Source organism: Amphibalanus amphitrite, unplaced genomic scaffold, assembly GCF_019059575.1.
Source record: "Amphibalanus amphitrite isolate SeventyFive unplaced genomic scaffold, NRLGWU_Aamphi_draft 000262F_arrow, whole genome shotgun sequence".
Classification (NCBI taxonomy): domain Eukaryota; kingdom Metazoa; phylum Arthropoda; class Thecostraca; order Balanomorpha; family Balanidae; genus Amphibalanus; species Amphibalanus amphitrite.
In genome coordinates this window covers 484,960-502,129 of record NW_024881757.1, presented here as the reverse complement: position 1 = coordinate 502,129, position 17,170 = coordinate 484,960, and the positions used below count along the sequence as shown (strand labels likewise).

At 48.6% G+C, this 17,170-nt stretch overlaps 1 protein-coding gene across 1 annotated transcript in view; it reads right to left on the bottom strand.

Annotated features, from left to right (window-relative positions):
* LOC122386779 (organic cation transporter protein-like) overlaps nt 1-16,764 on the bottom strand; it is a 53,338-nt gene extending 36,574 nt beyond the window's left edge. Inside the window, exon 1 of the mRNA XM_043376346.1 lies at nt 16,472-16,764. Within this exon, the coding sequence (XP_043232281.1) occupies nt 16,472-16,488 (17 nt within the window). The 5' untranslated portion in view covers nt 16,489-16,764. The remainder of the gene's footprint in view (nt 1-16,471) is intronic.
* Between the last annotated feature and the right edge of the window lie 406 nt (nt 16,765-17,170).

The window sequence follows — 17,170 nt, the reverse complement described above, 5'->3', positions numbered from 1 at the left end:
ATTCAGTGTTCAGTATCCTTTTATTGGGGAACGCTTCCTTTAGAAGCTGACCTACAAGTTGAACACGATAATATGTTCCATTTATTGCAACGATGCGAATAACAAACAATTTTTGCTTTCAGTACAGGCTGCAGCTTCTTTGCAATGATTCATGGACATTCCTTTGCTCATTAATGATTTATCTACAGTTGAGTAAGCTTTGTCTTATCTATAGGCGAAGGGGACCAAGAGTTCCGAGAGATTTAAACGGCCTATCACTGCCCGGTTTCAACTCGTCACATTACATTCTGCCTGTTATAGTGCTCAATCAGTATGCATGAAAATGAACTTTATCGGGCGTTCTTTTGTTTCCAATTCCCGAATCACTGCTCTGCACCATCAACCGAAGCGACCACGCAGTGTCGGCTTCCCGTTCTTTGACTCGATAGCGCTGAGTCCTTGTAGTCACACCCGTCCCTGTTCTGCCGTCATGGTGGTGAGGCGAGTCGCGCTGCACAGCGTATTCAGGCGGCCACAATGGCCGTGAGTTGAAGGTCGGCGGTACGTGCGATTCACCCTCCGTGAGTGCCACAAACTTCTATGGTTAGTCGGTCCTGGTGTCACACTAGCTTATGTAAGGTGCGTGCGTTTGTTTGCACAAACATCACTGGGCTACTTTTGGAACGTCGGGGTCACGGCCTGTACTTCCCCTTTCCTTATATTTGTCTGAAGCATTGGGCGTTGTGTATGTGTGTGTACTTTTCAGTCAAGTTTAACCCGCGCTTCTCGGCTCAGAAAGTAGTCACTTCACTCTGTACTATTCAGATAGTCTCTTGAATAAATACACGTGCTTACACGTCCTAATGATAATTTACAATTATTCTTACACTTGTAACCATTTTGCCCATTTCCGCCAGAACGAAACGTTTGTAACATCATGCCAAGCGAATTGTCCAAGTCGATAATGATATCGGTCACTATGTCTAGAGAGGGAATAAAAATGACGTATCATTTTTGAAAACTTTCATTCGTTTATTTGCTAGGATGAGAAGCCTCGCTGGCTTTATCACGTGATTCGTGCCCCTGTATGTGTCGTATGCTCGGGGTCGGCTGAGCCAAACGAGAGCAGTGTTTGCGCTGGCGTTCCACTGTCGACACGATCAAAACAGTCGACCCGATCAAAACAGTCGACCCGATCAAAACATAGGCCGCCTCTGATCGGCGCCCAAAACACGACTGTCGACTTCTCGTGACCCCTGAGCTGACCGGCCACCGGTGTAGGTTTCCGTGGGTTTGGCATTCGGACCAACTGACCCAGCAGCCTCATCTGCGAGACCGATGAAAATCGCAATGCTTTAGCAGTGCTGTGGCAAAGGCAACTTTCGCTGAACCCACCATTCTTGGATGTTATCAAGGCAGCACTCTATGTATACCTCCTATCTCAGCTAATCCGAATCCCTGTCAAACTTCTCATACGCACAGCTGTGACATTACAGGTGATCATACTGACCTACTACGCATGGTAAAGGATAAAACTAATTCCTGACCTCATATATCACGTTTCACGAATTAACCCGCGCCCTGCTGGGGGGGGGGGGTGTTTGAACACCCCCCCCTGTGGTTTTTCGCGAATATCTCAAAAACGGCGGCGCTCCGCGCCGCCGTTTTTGGTACACCTTATCATACATCAATTCTACACATGTTGTGAAAATTTCAGACCAAGGTCATTCAAGGTCAGGTCACCAGGTCACTTGAAGTGACCTCACCTCATAAAAACTTTCAATGTCTGTCATAGCTACACCGAGTGACCGATCGCTTTGAAACTTTCAGCGATTGCTAAGAGCAATAGCATGTACAAAATGTATATCTCAGAATTTTGATATCGATGACCTAAGGTCAGGTCAATTTTGCGACCTCCCCATTATAAGTCAATGGGAGAAAATTGAAATGCGCCTCTTTTGGATGAAAGACGTTATAAACACTCCCAAACACCGAATTACAAGTGGTTTAGACACACTGAACTTGAAAATGGTGTCCGTGACCCTTGTTTATGCCCTGAGGTCATCTTAGGTCACGAATGGTATCTAACAGTTTTTCGCAAATAACTTTTGATAGAGGCATGCTAGAGTGATGAAAATGCCTTAGATGTGTTCAGCTCGACAATACGGATCGACTGATATGCAACATGACCCTTTCCGGTCAGGTCATGACCTTGACCTGAGGTCAAATTTTCAAGTTGACCTTTCAAGGTCAAGTTATAGTTCATTCAATGCGTCTTGAGAGGAACACGATGCCGGTAAAAGCAAGCTCGTACAATGCTTGGGTCAAAAGTTATTGCAGAAAAACTGTTTTCGAAAAAATCGGCTATTTTTGCAGTTTTTGCCCCCTGCAGGCAAAACCGTTGACGTTAAGTCAAATCTGAGAGAATTACTCAGAAAGGGCGTTAATAGGGCTATCGAATGCGCTTTTCCGCGGCGCTGTAGCTCTATTGGTTCCCGAGTTATGCGTTGGCTTCTTGGAAATTGTCGACATTTGACCTGGAAATCGGCGAAATTTTGCCTTCAATGACCTCTGGTGACCTGACCTTTGACCTGACCAAAAAATTGACCGAAGTGATTTCGTCATTATTTTTTACGCTCTTTCGAACGCCGCCTTCCGCGTATCGCTACGTGGCCCAGGAGCCGAGTTACAAGGGGGGTGTTCAAACACCCCCCCCCCCCCCCAGCAGGGCGTGAAAATCCAGGACCCCCAGCAGGGCGCGGGTTAACTACTCTGCCGTGAGTTCGTCGACCCGGCCGTGCCCGTGGCGATCCAGGCCGTCTGCACTGTTTGTGCTGTTTTACCAGTCCTGGGTGTCTCTCACGGACCCACTGTCAGTTGGTCAGTGCATACCTACTTACACCACGGGGGAGTGACACTCCTCAGCCGCGGTGACACGGACTCGGCGACACGGCGGTGCGACGCGTCACGGGGCGCCACGTCAGTGCACGTGCCCCGTGCACGGCGCAACAGGGCGTCGGTACATACGCTCACGTTGGTCCCAGTCGACTGCAGGTGACTAAATTCCGGAACAACAGCATGTAACATAAAAACTACGGACGAAGAAAAACGAAAAACATCAATCTCAGCACTTCCAGACTTCGGTGTTGTTCAAAGCAAAAGACAAAAATAAATGTTGACGAGTGGGACAAATGCAGTCCCTCAACAGACATACCATGAGGTCGCTGTATGACTTGTAAAACCAACTAAATCGCACGCAAATAACACTTGCACGAATGGATTGTTATTGATACTTCCGATGCAGATGGTTGCCAGTTGTACAGGATCGATTAGATAAACGGATTGGCATCGATTTTCTACACACTTGGCTCACATGTGTTTTGTCGCAGGTCATGGGTGAGGCTTCACCCAGCGCCCGTGGGGGCCGAGTGGGTATTCATTTCATTTACAGCTTTTGGCGGCTGTTTTACTCAGTAAAACCGGTCAGTCAATTGTTCACATTATTATGTCATGTTGCGAAAAACGATCACACGAAAGGTGTTCAGTGCAGATGCGCGTTACACACGTAACCATTAGGTAATGTTTCCTTTCGGTGCTCGCATAAAACTGATGACCGAGTAGGTATAAAAGCTCATGGAACAAGGATGGATGTGCCTATGATGATCCACTATGGGTTGAGCTTGAATACCAAAACTGTATGTCATCAGTCATGAGTTTGTGATGACCATTTTATTTGGAATCTGGAGCCATTTTCCTTCAGTTAAAGCATGGAAATAAACGTATCTATCGAGTTTGGCGTAATATTTTGGACAGTTTTACATCATTTGGGTTATTGGGTTCTTGTTGATGCTCATTGCTCAGTGATCCATGCGACAAGGGGCCTTCCTCAGTGGGGTGCTCGGGACCGAAACTACAAAACATTTTCAGTTTGTTTGATCCAACAAAGACGTGGTGATTAATGCGTCTCGTCTCATGGGCTCGTCTCATGCGATGCCTTTATTTCTCAAGCGAGAAAATGTAGATATCTTAGTTATAGATTTAAAGGAAATAGTTCACTTTCCTGAAATTAGTATTTTGCTATGGATTTATGTTTTTTATGCTCAAAATGATCAGAAAATAAAACAAAACGTTTTTGTAAAAAGGACTATTTTTTATATTTTAGTATAAGAAGAACTATATTCTATATAAAATAATGTTTGACGCGGAAGCTTATTACGCGTTGGCCAATCATATTGCGTAGGACAAACCCATCGGCTGTAAGCAGCATTCTGATTGGCTGACGATGACGTGACTGCATTCCTCAGCAGGGCACGCATTCCTCTGCAAGGCACTCTTTTCGGAACGAAAAATGGAATATCTTCGTCTAGGGTGATCGTTGGGCCGTAAAAGCTTCTGATTTGTGCTAGTCTCAGCGCAAGCAACAAAACTGCTATTCCAGTTCCAAACCCCACGTTAAAAGTGAACTATTTCCTTTAAAGGTAGTGTGCCACCTTTGAAAGATTTCCCATTTTATTTTTCCTAGGATAAGAAGCTTCTGTTTTTACCTAAAATCGCAAAAAAAAATCAAAAATGGGCCTGGAATAGTGCGCTTTTCGCCTAAAAGTTTATCGGTTTTTCGATATGTATAACAACTGTAGTGGGCTGACCTGCAAACAGGCGTCGGCAACAATCGCGAATGCGGCGCACATGTGACAATAAGCAAAGGTCATTATAGAGTTACGACGTACGGGAATGAGTTATCAGCTGTCTAATCGTACACAACACAATGTCGAGCCTTAAACTGTAAGCCTGTATTGGTATTGTTTCTTTTATTTGGCTGTCGAACATTATTTATGGTTTGAAATATGATTTTATGTAAAATAATTGATATGAAAAAGCCATCTCTTAAGTTATGACCCCATTTCACCACACGCAAGTGGCAGAAATGACAATGATCAGCTGACGCATTTTTCTTGGCCGAAGTCAGAGCGCGCGGCCCGACGCACCATCACCGCACCACAAAGTATGAGCAGAAGCCGAGCCCAAAGCCAGGGCCCCGGTAACGTGAGGTAGCCGAGTCGGGGCAGCGTGCGCTGACCCAAGCCGGGGCCGCAGCTTTGGGCGCGGTCTACCGCATCCCCGCGGGTAGCCCCGGGCTATCACATGACACCGGGAGGATGCGCGGCCCCGGCTTGGGTCAGCGCACGCTGCCCCGACTCGGCTACCTCACGTTACCGGGGCCCTGGCTTTGGGCGCGGTCTACCGCACCACCTAACAGGCGTGTTCGAAACCGCAGGAGATGATGATGAACGGGTTTATCGAAACTTGATTGGATGAGCATATCGGTAATAGCGATTTCAGTGTGTGCATTTATTGTTCATAGTGGTGTGAAATGTGGTTGGGGTACGACCGACAACCCGTCGGGGCGAATTTCGCACTGGGGTACTCAAAATTTGAAGAATTTAGGACGTTTCCATGAGTTTTGAAGGTATTGATAAGTTCTAAAAATCCGGTTCTCCTTATCTGGGCCATTAACTCCATACGGTCCAGGAAAGCTGGCACACTACCTTTAAGCAGCCAGTTAGAGTCATTAATCGGTTCATGGTACGACGCACCAAACTTCCGTTTCACTAAAACAATAATAACGCAAGACTTTAAACAGTCTTGCGTTATTATTACACAAGAAGTCCACTATGAACATCACAGGGAAAAGGCTGTCATATGTGGTTAAGCTTTGTGCTTCTGTTAGCTGTTGTGAACTGCTGCGGATTGTGCACTTAAAGGATTTTTAAACTGAGATGCTGGAAGCGATAAATTGCGAAGGAGAGGCAGTGGGGATTCACATTGCTTGAGCGCATTGTCCAGTTAGTTGTAAAAGCAATGGACATACACTTTTGTTGATGAGAATGAAATGTAAACGGTGATTTCGTCACTGATTGCATTTTAATTTTGATCAATAATTGGCACATTGTGAATTTCCAACGTTTTTGCTGGGCTGTAAAACAGGAATGAATGAGCGCGAAATGCAAACTTGGGACTATCAAGTGTCGACTTTTTACGACAGTATAAACTAAACGCACCTAAAACGGTGTCTCGAGCCCACCACTCAAACCCACCCCTCTCCCCATCCCCACCGTCGGAGAAACCCGGACGCTGCTCTGCCCAGTCATCTAACCCGACACGGGCCATTCAGCGCTGCTGACGCGGTCGGCGATGGCACAGACGGCCGGCACCGGTCACGATGGACGTGCCACCAAAGGTGCGCACTCATCCCTGCGCGTGAAAATGACGAGCGAAAATACACGGCACCCGGCGACAAACACAAGTGGATGAGTATTCATCCGTAGAGCTGGACTATGCAGATGTGGTTTTGTAGTCTCTGTCCTCGGGGCCATGATGAGGTCCAGTAAACAAAGCGGATACAAAGGCTTCGGCGATGAGTTGACGGGGAAAGTAGCTTGCTTTTTTTTAGTCTTTGAACAATGCCACCAGTCCAGAAACAAGATGGTTGACCTGAGATATTTGCGCCACACTCACCGCAACATTCTAGTCTTTTTCCAAGGTAGATTCGAGTTTAAATTATTAGTCCGATAATTTTTTGAGTCTGAGAATTACTCCGAGAATAAGACGGACGGCGGAAGAGTTAGACGGACGGCGGAAGAATTAGACGGACGGCGGATGCTCTTGAAGAAATAATTACATCGCATTAGGAAGTTCCAATGAAAACATCCTATTGAATGAAGCAGATCCACCATTCACCACCAACAATTTCTAACTAATCATCAGTCCAGCTCCAACGCTCACGTCCGTTATTCACTGACCAGCCCCGACTTCCTTCGAACGCCGTCCTTCAGCGCTGACCAGAGCAGGGCGGAAACAGTACCGTGGGGTGAATTACAGGGTGGTGGGTCCGAGCTGCTCCGCTCTGCCGCCGCTGTGAGAGTGTGCCCTGGCCCGTGACCCCGCCAGGTGCTTTTTACGCCGCTCCGCCTGTCGCACGGCACCAACTGAGTACGACGGTGAGCGAACTGAGCATAGCCAAAGCTTCATATGCTGCGATTGCTGTCCGATTTGCGTTTGTTTGAAACTTGAGTCGTTTCTAAAACAAATATATCAATAGACATATACAATCAAATTGCTTAGTTTTACTACTTCAAAGCAGAAGGCACTTATATGTAGCGTAAAAACCGTCACTTTCCTCTGCACCAGGTATCACGTAAGCCCGTAAGTACGTGTTATCATTCAGCGCACACCCGAAAACAAGGTCGGAGGGAAAGCTCTCTCGCCGGCGCGCGCCCGAGTCCGACCTTGTGGCTGCGCTGCAAGGTGGCGTTAGATATGCCATCGAGGCCCACATCCTTCCATCTGCCGCCCTTCTCGTGCAGATCACTTATTCAGAACAAAAATACCTGCAACATCCAGCCAACCAACCCTCTGCGATCAGCGATGGCCTTCACGTCCCGATTAATCAACCCCGTTATATGTTGAGTGCTCCTACGGCCCTAGTTTTGACGCCTCGATGGCCCTGATGTCCCGATCAATCATCCCTGTATGTTGAGTGTTTTCACGGTTTCACGGCCCTAGTTTTGACGCCTGAGTGAGGATTGCCAAAGCAAGTTTACTACTGATTTTACTACAAACGGATCAGTCCAAACGTCGACCTTCGATTCCAAATGAACGCCTCCGCGTACCAAGCCGACCCACATGCGACTGCGAGGTAGACTGGTCCATCGAGACCTCAGATTCACGGAGAGCATCCTATGCATACATTTATGACTCGAATCAGCGGCGTGCGCGGAGTCCGACCTGTGCATAGTGCGGTGACAGAGGACTGACTGACCGCGGCATCAAGGTCATATGATTCGGCTGGGATGGACACTGATAGAGGCTGGTCAGGTGAGACAAAAGAAGGAGAGAGTGAAAGGGAGAGAGAGAGAGGGAGAGAGAGAGAGAGAGGGAGAGGGATAATAAGGAGAGAGGAGAATGAATAGTTAGAGGTGAAAGGAATGCAAAGAAAAAGAGCGAAGGAGAGTGGGTTAGAGAAAGGGAGAGGGAGAGAGAGAGAGAGAGAGAGAGAGAGAGAGAGGAGAGAGAGAGAGAGAGAGAGAGAGAGAGAGAGAGAGAGAGAGAGAGAGAGAGAGAGAGAGAGAAGAGAGAGAGAGAGAGAGAGAGAGAGAGAGAGAGAGAGAGAGAGAGAGAGAGAGAGAGAGAGAGAGAGAGAGAGAGAGAGAGAGAGAGAGAGAAAGGAAGGGAGGGAGGGAGGGAGGGAAAGAGGGAGGGAGGGAGAGGGAGAATGAGAAAGAGAGAGAGAGAGAGAGAGAGAGAGAGAGAGAGAGAGAGAGAGAGAGAGAGAGAGAGAGAGAGAGAGAGAGAGAGAGAGAGAGAGAGAGAGAGAGGCAGAGATGAGAGAGATAAGCCAGAAGGATGCCACTATAGTCCTGCCTACACGGCTAGTTGTTTTGAAACAGACAGTTGATGTGACGCCGCGCTTCCACGGCCTTCAGATAAATGTGCTCGATAAACGCACTTCCTTAGTGTAAGACGGTAATGCAAGGTTAAGGACAGGCTGTAACTTTTTCAGTGTGCTATTTTTGTACCAAACGAAGTCTCATTTTCTGGATCAGGTGAACGGTGAAACAGAAGTCTTATAAAGACATTTCGCTCACCTATATCCGGGGTAGAAGTGTCGGAAGAGCATGCTGTCATTGTGCCTGAACGAGCTGCTGCCTCCTGACGCGCGAACCATGTCACCACTCTCTGAGACCACTGAACCTATCCGGGCGCCCTGTCGACGGAAAATGCCCGGAGTCTGGTCCGAGCTCACTACCTCACAGCGGTGACCTGAGGCAGCATAAAGTGCGTCCCGGTCGCGGCACACATCGGGAGTGCTCGTGTGCAGACACAGGATGCGTGCCCCGTGCACGTGAATGGTTTAACTGTGATGAGACGTGCAAACGTGCGGGCACATTTTATACGTTTAGTTCGAGTACACACGATTGTCAAAGTTTTCAAGGCACGACTGACGACACCATTGCTCATTGAGCAGGTTTGAATTGTTTCGTTGCTTCCACTTTTGAATTAGTTACTTAGAAGTATGACATCTTGACTGTTTCACTGATCAGCTGCGGAAGACCGTGTCTTGTAAATCTGCAGCAAAAAAATCTGAAAAAGCAAGTCGCTGCGTCCTAGACGGTCTTTTTACTTGAGATTGTTCAGTGAATAGTAATTTTCGTTGACCTTCCTGTTAACTACCTTATTCATGACCAAAACGAGGAAATTAACGAAAGGTGACATAAAGGTTAACATAAAGCTTATGAGACTAAATAAAGGTAATCCACAGTAACTCTCATCTCAAGCAGGGGTGGTCGCAGACTTGGAGTTTGAGGGGGCCAACTTGGCAAAGGGGTCCCTGCGCTGACCCGGGGGCCCGGTGCTAGCTCAAAGGGGCCCACGGGCGTAGTGCACGGGTACAGAAATCCAGGCCATGACCGGTGAAGCGGGGGGGGGGTAGGGAGCGGCACCCGAGCGGAGGCTCATTGCGAGCTTTAAGGGTGTACAATGTCGAAAAGGTACCGATAAGTGCATTTTGAATTATTGATATTGTCTATAATTCACGCACCTGTGAATGGACTACCGCAAAAGTAAAGGCGGCTTAGGCGGCTAACTTTGCTATTTTCTAAGATCATCGTGCTAAAACTTTTGACAGTGGGTCCTCGGTATCTGTTCACTGTTCAATCACATGTGTTCCGTTTCATCTTCTCTGTTTTTTTACTGGGCACAAATGTAAGTTTTGAAGACCATTACAGTATCAAATGCTTCGAAAGATGGATAGTGGGCAAAATATCCTAAATTTGTCGTGCTGCATGGAAAGTAGTGTTGCTGAGAAAAGGGGGTTTTGTTCTAGATTATTGTGGATGCAGAATACATTGTCTGCACCCACTGCAGAATTGTGTTTGGTGCAACTGCGCCCACTGCACCCATGGTTCCTACACTTATGGGCCCATCGATAGCGCTTAGGCGATACCTATCGCCTAGAGGCTGCAATGGGGCCCTTAGAGTACGGTGTCAGACCCCCCAGAGGCCGGCGTTGGACCCAAGGGTCAGCGAAGGGTCTCAAAGGCCCCAGGTAGGACCCCAGAGGCTGATGTGGGCCTTCAGAGGCAAGTGCGTGACCCCCGAAGGTAAGGCTTGAGCCCCCCCCCCCCCCAGAGAACATAATACGGCCATCAGTGGCCGGTGTAGAGACCTCATAGGCCAGTTTGGGGCCCCTCAGAGGCTAGTGTGGGGCCTGAGGTGTCGGCATGAGACACTTAAATACCGTTATGGGTCCTCAGAAGCCGGCATCGATCCTTCAGAAGCCAGTACGGGGCCCTCAGAGGCACATAAGGGTCAGTTTGGGTCCCAGAGACAGAAATGGGACCATCAGAGGCCGGTGTGGGACCTAGGCTGGTTTGGGCCCTTAGGGGCCAGTTTAGGGCCCTCAGAGACCAGTACAGGGCCTGCAAAAGGCAGGTTAAGACCATCAGAGACCGAATTGGGCACTCAAGAGGCAAATGTGGGTCCTTACAGGCCAGCATGTCCAGAGGTTAGCGTGGTGCCCTAAAAGACCGACATGGGCCGGCGTTGGACCCCAGAGGCCAGTAGAGGGCCCTTAAAGGCCAAGATGGGCCCTCAGAGGTCGATGCGGGCCCTTACAGACCGGCATCGGGTCTTTAGAAGCTCGTGCGGGGTCCTCAGAGGCTAAGGTGGGTACTTACAGGCCAGCACGAGCTGTCAGAGGTCAGTGTGGGGCCCTAAAAGACCGGCATGGGCCGGCGTTGGACCCCAGAGGCCAACAGAAGACCCTCAAAGGCCAAGATGGCCATGGGTCTTCAGAATCCAGTGCGGAGGCCCTCAGAGGCTAATGTGGGCCCTTACAGGCCAGCATGGGGCCCTCAAAGGTCAGAATGGGACCCTAAAAGACTGGCATTTGCCGGCGTTATACCCCAGAGGCCAGTAGAGGGCCCTCAAAAGTCAAGATGGGCCCTCAGAGGCCGATGCGGGCCCTTAGAGGCCGGCATCGGGTCTTCAGAATTCAGTGCGGGGCCTATAGAGGCTAATGTGTGTCCTTACAGGCCAGCATGGGGCCCTCAGAGGTCAGTGTGGGGCCCTAAAAGACTGGCATGGGCCGGCGTTGGACCCCAGAGGCCAGCGGAGGGCCCTCAAAGGCCAAGGTGGGCCCTCAGACGCCGATGCGGGCCCTGAGCGGCCGGCATTGGGTCTTCAGAATCCAGTGCGGGGGGCCCTCATAGGCTAATGTGGGTCCTTACAGGCCAGCATGGGCCCTTAGAGGTCAGTTTTGGGCCCTAAAAGGCCGGCAAGGGCCGGCATTGGACCCCAGAGACCAGCGGAGGGCCCTCAAAGGCCAAGATGGGCCCCCAGAGGCCGATGCGGGCTCTTAGAGACCAACATCGGGTCTTCAGAATCCAGTGCGGGGCCCTCAGAGACACTTAAAGGCTGGTCTTGGGACTCGAGAGACAGAAATGAGGCCATCAGAGGCCGGAATGAGGCTCTCAGACGCCGGTGGGGCCCCTGAGACCGGTTTAGGGGCCCTCAAAGGCCAGTGGAGGGCCCTCAGAGGTCAATTTGGGTCCTCAGCGGTCAATGTGGACGCTTGACCGCCACTGAAGGGCCCTCCGACGTCAGTGTAAGTCAAGACCCTCAAAGACTGGTATGGGAGCTGTTAATAGCTGGCGTGGGTTTCTCGAGCCTCGTGACAATCGAATACGGGCCATGGCCCCATACGGCCATGGGGGCCCATCGGTTGTTTGGGGGTTCCAAATGATATGATGGCCCCCCCCCCCATGATTTGCCTTTGGGGGGGGGGGGGGGCCATGGCCCTGATGGCCCCCCCCCCCCTGCGACCGTCACTGATCTCAAGCGATGAGTGCTGCTAGCAAGTTTACAACACCTCTACTGAATATAATTATCAGCAAGGCTCATTAAGATATTCAATATTGCTCAAGTATTTCGCAAGCCTAGATGTGACTGTGGGTAATGGGTATGTTTCTGTGCAGTGTGCACCCTAAAGCGCTTCATACCCAAATGCCTCACACCTTAGTGGGCCATCACTGCTTCACCAGTCTGTGTCTCTCGGGCCATCACATACGTTGGACCGCAGGTCACTGTTGACCGCGGGTTCGGTTCAGTTCAATGCAGTGAGTCACCTTGGGGGATAACCGCCCAGTCCCTCTCTTGCAACAGTATAATATTTACGTGCAATTAACCCGCGGCTCACTGGGGGGGCTATTTATAACCCCCCCCCTCTCGTTTTTCTGCGATAACTTCGAAGCCACTTGGCGTATCGACGCGAAACATTCAGCACATTCGACTGCATCAAAATGACATCTTATGTCAAAATAAAACTTCGTAGCTGCCATAGGTCGGCCAGAAATGACGTTAGAGTGACGTCATGTTCGTCAGATTTTAATGCAAAACATTGAGCTACGGCAATCGCTCTCAAGAGCTCAGTTTTTAAGCTAGATCCAACTTCCTTGCATGAGATGACTCAGAATACACAGGGCTATCGAATTGCGATCTCAGATTTTCAAAATGCTGACAATTTTAACATAAATATAAAATAAATCTCAAAATTTATTTTTTGCTTTTTCTGCAACTTTTTGACTTAAAAAACGGAATATTTGTGATAGGACACATACCGATGATATACTCTGGAAAGTTCTAGCCCGAAATCGTCAAAAATAGCTAAGTTATACGCGACATATAGTCAAAATTCTTCCATAATAAAGATTTGAAGTCAATTTTTAAGTACGTTTTTACGTTATGCATGAATATAAATAGCACCATTGTGTTACGCAGCTTAAATTACATCCGATAGACACCCTCTTTGTTGAAAATTGTCAACTCTTAAATGTGACCTTTTTAACTGAAAGTGACCTGACATCAGCTATATTCAGCTGAAAATGACCTCGAATGACACAAACGACACTGATTTCGAAATCTATGGTCTAACTAAATGGACCATCATGTGTCACGTGACCGATGCATGGTATAAGATTTCCGACCCGTGACTTGGGATAACCTGGCCTTGGCCTTAACCCGCGCCCTGGTGGGGTCTGTTTATTTCACGGCCTGGGGGTGGGCTATTTTTTGCCCCTCCCCCACGTATCTCAGAAACTACTGGACGGATGCGCAAAGTTCAAACGGCGTTCGCTAGCCCTGTCAAGTTTGTTGAGGAAAATCCAATTTCATTGACCTCGGAGTCACAAATGACGTCACAGGTCAGGTCAAAGATAACATGTTTTACCGTTCACGGGGCTTCCAGGGAATGCGCTATAACAACGAGTAAAACGCACTTTAACGAAAATCAGCGATAGGGCGTCAGTTGCCTAGTTCATATGCTGCTATTAGAGGCCACTGATAATACCAGGCCAGGTCACAGGTCAGGTCACCAAGGGTCAGCACATGAACCCAACTTTGCTAGGGCTGTGCGATGCATGTTTTATGGCTAATTTCCATTCCTAACTCAATGGTGTTGGTTATAAGACCATCAGGAACGGTTTAACCCTCGCCCGTAAACGGCGATCTGCCACCTTCGCCCATGCAGGGGGGGGAGGGGGTTGGTGCGACCGTTGACGTTGGTGCGTTTGAAAACGGAGCGTCGTAGAGCTTAGCGGAAAAGACCAACGGATTGCTCTCGCCGAGATCTCGCGATTGGTGGTATATTTTTTGGTCCTAGGTCAACATTTGACCTACTTTTGACCGGTCAAAGGTCAAATTTTCGGAAAAATAGACTTTTTTCAACTTTCGGCGGCGATTGCGGCAAAACGGTAGGAGATATCGACTTGAAACCTTCACTATCGTGTTTCTTGATCAATTCTCTATCGTTTGGTATGTATTTCGTTTCCCTAGCTCTAAAAATGGCGCGTTGGGAGCGCCGGAAGTCGGCAAGGTCACAGTCGGCGGCAGAAATTCGAAAAATCAAAATTTAAATTTTTGAAATCTGATTGTATTTTTGGATTTGGGAGGTCCATTTGCTCCCTATATAAGCTAATATTGCTGCATATTCCCATTGAGGTGACAAGAATTAGCAAAATAGTGGTTCGGGCGCTTTTCAAAAATAGTACCGGACGCTGTTCCTCTTGTGACGTCATAGCTCCGTGACCTGACCTGACCCGGTCAAGTTTCTTATACCATATGATAGACAATACTTGCCCCAACATGCATGGGAAGTTTCATCACGATCCATCAACCGATGTCCGTACCATCGGCAGGAAACCTCGGGCGTTGGCACTCAGTTTGTGAAAATCCGGCCGGAGGCTGTTCCCTTTGTGACGTCATAACTCCGTGACCTGACATGACCCGGTCAAATTTTTTTATTAAAAGATGCGCAAGGTTTGCCCCATAAGGTACCCAAAATTTGGCGGCGCTGCGCGCCGCCGTTTTTGCACTATTTCCGAAAAGCCTCAGGGGGGGGGGGGGGGTTGCACCAACCCCCCCCCCTACATGGGCGAGGGTTAAGTCACTTTGTGCTGGAGGTCAGGTCAATGTCAGGTCAAAAAAGGTTAACCCGCGCCGGGCCGGGGTGTGTTTGAACACCCCTGCGGTTTTTCGCAGATATCTAAAAAAACGGCGACGCGGAGCGCCGCCGTTTTTGGCACACCTGTTCGTGCATCTTTTCCGCACATGTTGTGAAAATTTCAGGCCCAGGTCGCCTTAGGTCAGGTCACCAGGTCACGCCAAATGATCTCACCTCAGAAAAAATAAAATAAGAATGCTCGTCATAGCTACACCGACTGATCGATTGCCTTGAAACTTTCAGCGATTGATTAAAGCAACATTATCTACGTTAACCCGCAGATACCCCCAGATTTTCAATCTGGCAGAAAATTGAAAGCGTCTGTTTTGAACGAACGCTATTCTAACAATCTCAAACATCGAGATGTTGGTAAAATTGACACACTGAACCGTAAAATGGCAACTGTGACCCCTCGTTATGTCCCCGAGGTCATCTCAGGTCACGAACGGAATCTAAAAGTCTAGAGCGCTGAAAACGCCTTAGATGTGTTCGGCTTGACGCTGCAGATCGACTGATATGCAACATGACCTTTTCCGGTCAGGTCATGACCTTGATCTGAGGTCAAATTTTCAAGTTGACCTTTCAAGGTCAAATTACAGTTCATTCGACGCGTCTCGACGAGAGGAACACGATGCTGGCAAAAGTAATATCATGGCTCTTTTGAGTCAAAAGTAATTGTCGAAAAAACGTATTTCGTAAAAACGGCTATTTTTGGAGTTTTTGCCCTCTGGAGGCTAAATCGTTGACCTGAGGTCAAATCTGAGAACATTATTCAGAAATGTCTGTAAAAAGGCTATCGAATGCGCTTTTCCGCAGCGCTGTAGCTCTATCGGTTCCCGAGATAGCCGTTGGCAGTTTCCAAAATGTTGAAATAGTCAACATTTTACCTTTGGTGACCTCTGGTGACCTGACCTTTGACCTGACCCGAAAAATGACCGAAGTGTTTTCGTCCTTATTTTGGACGTTCTTTCGATTGCCGCTTACCATGTGTCGCTACGTGGCCCAGGAGCCGAGTTAGAAAGGGGCATTCAGACACCCCCCCCCCCCCGGCCCGGCGCGGAATCTCAGAGCACCGGCCCGGCGCGGGTTAAGGAAATTTATTAGGTACGTTTCAGTTGTATGCTATGCAAGGCCCGAAGTAGTAAGCACATTTATCAAATCTTTTAAGTTACTTTTACTCTAAGCTCAACTCGGATTTCCTTTGCGCATGCCCGATGCTTTCACTTTTGCTGCATGCCTGTTAGCGTCTAATCTGCTTCGAATACATTACGTTTCGAATAAAAGCCGGCGCAAGTTGAACAGTACGTAGGTACTCATTATCGACTCTAAATAGCTATTTTTCCTGGGTGCAACTGAAGTATCTATAGGTCAACATTGCAAACACAATAAACTCGGGGAACTTGAACTCTGAGTGACGGCTGGGACGTTCAGACGTGTTTTGATAGTAAATAAAGCGCTTGCGAGTCCTTAGTAACAACTGATGATAGACGACAGCTCTCGACCTACCTAAACACAATTCAGATGATGATGATTTTCCGGCACTGTAACGAGTAACAAATGACGTTCCAGTTCTTATTTTTACGACTATCGGTTTTAAATCCAGAAGTGAATAGGCATAACAGAGAAACCCAAAAGCTTTCTCCTTTGTTAGCGTTTACTGCCATAGCGTATTCATATGATCTATTTTATAAGCATGCTCTATTTATATTAATCCCCCAACACGTTTCTTATTCACTGTATTGCTCGTTTCCACCCTCCTAGTCACCTTTGTGTCACCGTGAGGCGAATGGTAGGAGTAATTGCTAAGCACGAACGCGGAAAACGTATGTATGTATCACAAGCGCTGCCCGCGTCGTACCTTGTAGCCACCTGAAATACAAATAGCACCTGGCATTGGCAGAGCGTCTCCCAGATAGATAAGTTGCACCTACTCACCCCTCTCCTCTGGCCATGGTGCTCCTGTCTGCTGCCGGTTCTGTAAGACACTCAGTTCCCCGGCACCTGCTCGACCGCCGCTCGCCTCGCTCGAACACCACCACCCCTCGCGGACCACTGCCGAAGCTGCCGCGCTCCGCGAGCCGCCCGGGCCGCCGCGCGGCGCGGCGGCAGGGGCCTGAGGGCACGAGCCAAGGCCCGGGCCGGCCCGGCCGGTCGGCCGGCCGTCACCGCACCGTGTTTTCACTGCCAGTCAAAAGTGCCGCCGGCTCCTCGCGAGGCGCTGTCAGACAGGTGCTGCCAACTGCAGGGCTGGGATAGAGAACGGTGTGTGATAAAGCTCCCGGCTTTATAGAGTCAGAGACGAGTGTGGGTATAGTATAGTTCAATTTTTATGCATCGATCAATCGTTGGAATGGATCTATATAAAAATCTTTTTGAGATTCGAGTAGAGCTCATCGCAGTTTCGGTACGATCCAGTTTGACAATATTTTAAGTAAGTCTGTGACCTTGATTGAACTGACTAGAGCCCACCGGAATTATCTGTGTACCTACCTATATTTACATTTTTTCATTGCAATCAGGTCACTTTTTTCTTTTCTTTTTGCAATCCATTTATCGGTCTACCTTGAAGGTGTGCAACATTTGCTCTTCAAAATTCTTACTTTAAACTGTTTTTAGACGGCGTTGTAATGGACG